We start from the raw sequence: 6998 nt of genomic DNA, 5'->3' as shown, positions 1-6998 counted from the left end.
TAGATGAAATTAAAACGAAAAATAGGAATAAGTAGAAACCTGAATTGACTAAGCAGGATCAAGTAGCGTTACATTACTTTCCAACCAACGCTAAAATTTGTTAATAAAATATTAATTTTTATACCATGATATCTACAAATAAATAATTTAATATAAAAATAAATATACGTATACATATATGCTATAGCAAAAATTTGTTAATCTATTACAGTTTTCAGTGTTCTTTTTGTAGTAAAGTTATTATTAACTAACCTAAAAATCATCGCATATATTATGGTCAATATCACTGCCTTCATCGTTTAGTTGTAAATGTCAACAATTTTTGCAATAAACTAACTTACTCATGTTATTTATTAACTACCTTTAGACACTCTGTTTATTTTACTGTATGTAATTCTACAATCGTTTGCATAATCTCTGTTTCTTCTTTGCATAATTAATTTTCTGTTATGTTGAGCTCGTTGTATACGAGCAACCTTTGTCCGCGCGATATCGCTGCGATCGTTTTTCTCTGTTTTCCCAATTGAGAACAACGAAGACAGACATATGGTCGCAGTAATATCGCGCGAAGCTGCACTTACGTAACTCTACACTTGTCCTAAAGAAATGTCAATCTCGTTGACTAACGTGCAACTAATATAAATTTTAAATCATATCTGATCTGTAAGAAAATTACCTATTCTGTCAACATTTCCGTTTGATTCAATGGGTTTCGTTGTTCGCCGAAATCAAGTGCGTATTGGCTCAAATACAGCAATGATAAAGTGGTTGCCGGTTGCAGGGATATGATTAACAACAGTGTGTACATGCCCTAATAATTGATGAACAAAATTTTCAATGTAATTGCCTCATTTTTCATTTTCGACCAGTCAATTTCTAATTGCCGAAATTTTGTAACATCTATGGACCAACTGTCGGTATGCAGGTGTCAAAAAGAACCAACAATCTCTGGGATCAGCATTTTGCGTCCATCAGCCATAGGTTTAATGTATGTAAGAGAATTATAGTAAATAATAATTCGATTCTTGTACATATCACATTTTATTCTAAGACATCCTGTAATTTATTATTTATAAAAGTAGACATTCGGTATTCGTTGTTTGTATCAATATAATAAACATACATACAGATATTATAAATTCACATTGTTGTGCTATTCAAAAAGTTGACTGCATTCTATCAAATATATCATATCAAGTATGTATAAACTATATTCTGATAATGAAGGAAAGAAATTACAAAATATAGTACTGAACGTCTGTAACAATTTTTCTTCATCGACGCTATGCTTTTCTCACACTATACGTTTCAATTGCAATGCAATATATCAACATCGAAGAAATGTAATATGAACCGCTACTTTATTAACTATTTGTTCCTCGATAAGTTTGGACAAACAGAATTCTACAGGACTAATTTCTACTTGTTAAAACTTAATTTACCAGGTATTCATTTGATTAAGCATGACTATATTCTTACTCGAATTTCGCTATTCGCGATACAAAACGAAAATATATTTCGAGTTCATAATTATACGTTCCTATTATGTAATAAACAATAGCAGTTGACGTAAATTAATTTGCAAAAACTGCACATTTATTTAAAATATTACAAAAACATTATTCATTGAAAACTCGGTTTCCTGAACCATTCCGCTTTTATCATATCCGCACCCTTCTCTGCGATCATGATAGTAGGGGCATTGGTATTACCACTGACTATGTTTGGCATAATCGAGGCGTCTATGACTCGAAGTCCGGTGACTCCGTAAACTCGAAGCCGAGGGTCTACAACAGCTGTTGGATCCGAATTAGGCCCCATCTTGCAAGTACCCACTGGATGATATAGAGTCGTGGAAAGGAATCTGATTATGCACTCCCAGTATGGATCGGTATAAATAGGAATATTTTCGCAGCCAGGATATTGTACCGTTAATAATTTGCTACCATAACGTCTAAGTGGTGCAGTTTTACTCATCTCGACCACAAGCTTAATTCCTTCTACCATCGTCGCCATATCTTCCGGATTTTCGAAGTAGTTGGGATAAATCAACGGATGATCGAAGGGATTGCTGCTTCGAAGCTTGATAACCCCTCTACTTTTCGGTCTCAAAAGCGTGGGAAGCGCGGACCATGCGTCCTTATAAAGAAACTCCCCATATACAGCATTGTAGTATTCTCTATTCAGACCGTAAATCTTTTTTAAAATTCTGCCGCCGTCGGTGTTCTGACTCAATGGCAGAAAATGCAGTTCCATGTCTGGAAAATCGTCGGAGGCATTCGCGTATTTCGTATTGATAAAAGCTAGTCCTCCGACACCTCCTAGCTCGGTGAAAGGACCGGCTCCGAATATGGCGTATTGTAGCACATATCGAATATCATACAACCTGGTATGTACCAACGATACTGGTTTATTCACCAAAAACGTAATGCCTGTAATAATTGCATGGTCTTGAAGATTACGACCCACACTTAAATTCTGAATCACAGGTATACCGTGTTCCGCTAAGTGTTCTTCAGGTCCTATTCCGGACAGCATCAGTAATTGAGGGCTATTGATAGATCCTGCGGAAACTATCACCTCTTTGTTGGCACGAACGCGCAGCGTCCTTCCGTCTCTAAGGAACTCTACACCGTAAGCCCTCTTTGACAGCGGATCTATTAAAATTTTCGTAACATGTGCTTGCATAGCGACGTGTAAATTCTTACGCGCGCTGGCCGGCCGCAGGAAGGCCTTCGCCGTGGAACACCGGCTCCCATGCCTAACGGTCCCCTGAGGAAACACAAAGCCAGTCTGCCGTTGTCCATTAATGTCTCTATTCTCGTAACCCATTTCTCGTCCTGCTTCAAGGAACGCATCGTCCAGTAGTGAGTGCCATCGTGATTCTTCAACAGTTAGATAACCCCCTCTCGAATGATACGGAGTCTTGGCGTAGTTCTGATTCTGATTGTCTTCCGATTTTTTGAAATAACTTAGGACGTCCTTGTAGGACCATCCTGGATTGCCTAGTTGTTCCCAGATGTCGTAATCTTTTTTGTTACCACGAACATATAGCACGTAGTTTATCGTGCTGCTGCCTCCGATAACTTTACCACGTGGCCACAGGCAACGACCCTCGTTCATCGCTGTAGGCAGAATTTGCGATAAAGTACATGAAAGGCGATGCGAATAATTCGTAATCGATTATTAATGCTGGTTGGTGATTGATCTGAGTTTATATCTCTTTGGGTTTGACGATAAGATCATTAGCAGATTAACGTTTGTGGGTTAACGTTAGAAATACATAAATGTACCTAAATATTCTATATTTAGGTCAGTATAATTCAAACAACATTAGTTAAGCTAAATATATCTACACAATTATTTAACTATTTAAGAAAAATCTGTATTAATTCTGCTAAAGATACATGTATGTTTTTATTAATTTTGAAAACGAAAATTTCCCCATACAGACTTATTGGGTAACTCTGGTATTCATATTTTATAGGATAAGAATTTCGAGACATATTTTATATAAAATGATGTATGCGCTAGTATTTTTGGATATTAATTACCTCTACAATAATTTTCATTGGGTTCCACCTTGTATTTCCAATCGATCTCGGTGAGCTGCAGAGTGGCGGCAAGAAGAGGAATATCATATATAATGCTTCCATCTCCACCTGCTTCCAAGAGAAGTACGTTCCAATCCTCTATCTCGGACAAACGACTCGCCAAGACAGCTCCTGTAATCACGTAAATTGGTAGAGTATTATAGAACATACGTAATAAGAAAAAGTTAATTAATTTAAATGTTTGAAATATTTTTATATGAAAAGTTGGTAGTTCAAATTCAAAATTTATTGATACTACAATTCGGATTTCATGAAAAACCTAAAATATGTTTACAAAATATATTTGAAATTCGTTTATATATAGGCAATAGGAAGTTAAAATTTGCACGCCAATTTGCACAAGGACGCACAACGTCATTAGCATACTACATAACAAATAGAATCATTCCTTTTTCCACGGAAACACACAGTTATGTTTGTCTCTGTCACGTTTTTATTAGGTTTCTCATGGAATTTGTGTCGATAGCATCAAAAAAACATACCCGCAGAACCACCACCTACAACTATGAAATCGTAAGACGGCAATAATAATTTAGATGGAATATTCGTCGCTGAGTAATTAACAATCAAGTACATGGCATATAACGACACGCTTAAGAGCGCTGAAAGCACCGATGCGATCGTTTCTGATTGCAATCCTCCGAGAATATTCTTTACGACATCCATTTTTTGCTTCTCCGGTATCCCTTATCAACCTGTAATAATAAGACTTGATACCTTTCTAATAATCTTTATTCGCATGATAAGACGAAATAACAGGCAATCAGTAATAAATACATTTGGATGCTCCTCTCTTGTATAATGCCTCTTTCAATTAATGTGCATACATAGGAAAAGAATTTCGAGATAATTTTCAAACCAGTACTCAATTTGTAAATGTATGACGTTTTTATCCACATCATATTTCGTCTCTAATAAATAAGATAATTAAATAAATATTTGTTTTTGTAAATTTGTTCTTGACAGAACATTAATAAAAGCATGTATGTTTAAGGAGCGAAGCTAATTTAATTTCTGCTTACAAAAGATCAAAATTGGAATCTGTACCCTTCAACCATAGTACAATTTTCTTTACACAGTCTAATTTGAATAAAAATTTGCATACATACAATTTGCATACTATATCTCTTCCACAAAAAGATCATGACCTCGTCAGGGAAAAACGTACTTTAACGTGCGAGATACGACCATTAAATCAGTACACATCTGAAATCAGTTGCTTTTTACGATTAATGGGTACATAGTACACTCAAAGAAAGTTTCGTTAAACAGCTTCGATATGGAGCATGTTAAATATTCAGTAAATATTAATATAATGATACAGAAATGTCCAACCGATCGTGTTTTACTTATATACTAATTCTTCATTTGCTCCGTCGGACGGTTTTGGGTCTTTGATTGTTCTTTCTCCTATACCTATAGACGCCACTCGGTCTTAGTTTTAGTCTTAGTAACAGAATACTTCGATTAAATTTTCATTACGATTATAATAAGTTCTAGGGCAGGCGGCCAAATCTTTCGAACAAAGCTTAACTCACTAGTGCAGAGATAGCATTTTTTAATTATATACAAACACAAAGATTGGGTTACAAGTCCGGCTGAATCTATAACCATTGGCGTAAAATAATGCTCAAAAAATTGATTGACATATGAACTATTGAATCTTTCAACCGATCTTCAATTGGTCAATAATGTAACAAATAACTCTACCGCCACTGAAAAATTGCTTACAGAAGAAACATTTGTAAAACGAATTGCTGAATAAAACGTACTAAACATAAATTTCTTTTTTAACTTGGAAACTAATGTCAAGTGATCGTGATACATAGACATACGACGAAGTGGTCCGGAATGTGAATTGTGACGAAATACCTCGGTATCATGCAAATTGATGACATGTAGCCTTTCCTGAAAATTTATTTGAAATAGGAATGAATGTAATGAATGAATGAATGTTATACTTAAGATGTAGAAGATCAGAAATAACGAAAGATTCAAATATTAGCGAAAATACGGAAGGTTTTGGAATACGTACGTGGATTGAACGATAACTGTAGTGCTATATGTAAGTACACCGATCAAATGCAAAGTAAGGAGACGAATGCTTCTGTGACAGTACTCGACAGTAGAAATACCACCACACAACACTAACTGGTGTCGGACGATGGCAGTGTCGCGTAATTTTTGAATAATTACGCAACTGTTGATTTGTAGAATAGTCTTTATTCTTTAGACTTAGTGTTTTATTACAAAGGTCAATATTGTAACTGAATTGGAATTAGAAATGGAACTGTTTGAACGGTCTCGTACCATCAAAGAAGAAAGCTCGGTGTGGGTGTTCCCTTTGGAACTCAGAACGCGGATTCGTTGTCCACACTTTTTGGTGGAAAAGTGAGGGTAACGATCCGCGATGCCCATTGGTAAATGAATTAGGTAGTAAAGACAAGGAGAGCTAGATATGGCTCGTGGGCATCCTTGTTTATGGGAAAAGTTTTATCTTGCCAGGCACCCGCTTTCTCCGTATTAGGTAAGAGTCGAGTGCAACAAACATAAGGACCATCTGTAAACCGAAAATGTTTAAGTGAAGAAAACTGAAACTGAACAGATTCGGTTTATGTCGTCTTCTTAGGCCTGCTGCGAGTTACTAGAACAATGGATAGGTCTTGGCGTCCGGACTACGGGGAATCTCGCAAGGACCGTCACATCTGGCGTACCACATGGCAAAAAGGAAAGTTGATTCGTGACATTCCCCCCTCCTTAGATTGAACTCGGTCCCTCAAGTTTTCTTCAGGAGGCCCTTTGTGAAATCGCACTCGATGTGGTTTGAAATTGCAGCTGATTCCTCTTCTCTTTGGGGTGGCATGTATTGGTTGAGGTACAGGTGTTGGGTGTTGGTGGGACTGTTAACTTAAGATTTCATTTCGGCGAAAAGAGAAGGTTAGATTGATACATAAATTGTTATTCTGGCAAAGAGAAGTGTCGACCTGGAAAGTAGGGTTTTAAACGATTGCCGTGTATATATTTTTTTTTTTTTTCTTGAATTAGATAGTGGATTACATACTTTATCAATCGTGTACGGTCCCAACCATTCCACATCAAGTTTGTGTCTTTTATGATCGTTATAAAAAAAAAACGGAACTTAAAATAAATAAAGTACTAATATTACTGTGGCAGTATAGTACTTAACTCATTAATAGAATGTATCTTCTTTGAGAATATATGATCATTATCTTATGATAATCTATCAACTAAAATTTTGTTATTTCTATGTTGACATTGAAATTGTACAAATAATATGTTACCAACTTATAATTGTTCCCAAAATAACTAATTAACAATGATTTAAACTATACAGTTTGTCTTAGAATGATGGATAATATAAAA

At 35.8% G+C, this 6998-nt stretch overlaps 1 protein-coding gene across 1 annotated transcript; it reads right to left on the bottom strand.

The window, feature by feature from the left end:
• Positions 1-1256: 1256 nt before the first annotated feature.
• Positions 1257-4295, bottom strand: LOC132915294 (glucose dehydrogenase [FAD, quinone]-like). The gene is made up of 3 exons (XM_060975100.1): positions 4097-4295; positions 3555-3725; positions 1257-3125 (listed from the first exon to the last, which is right to left on the bottom strand). Exons 1-3 carry the CDS (start codon positions 4278-4280, stop codon positions 1624-1626), a joined length of 1857 nt encoding a protein of 618 aa, XP_060831083.1. The 5' UTR covers positions 4281-4295; the 3' UTR covers positions 1257-1623.
• Between the last annotated feature and the right edge of the window lie 2703 nt (positions 4296-6998).

Source organism: Bombus pascuorum, chromosome 16 (genome assembly GCF_905332965.1).
Source record: "Bombus pascuorum chromosome 16, iyBomPasc1.1, whole genome shotgun sequence".
Lineage (NCBI taxonomy): Eukaryota > Metazoa > Arthropoda > Insecta > Hymenoptera > Apidae > Bombus > Bombus pascuorum.
Note: the sequence above shows the minus strand (reverse complement) of the source record. Positions and strands in the feature narration are given on the sequence as shown.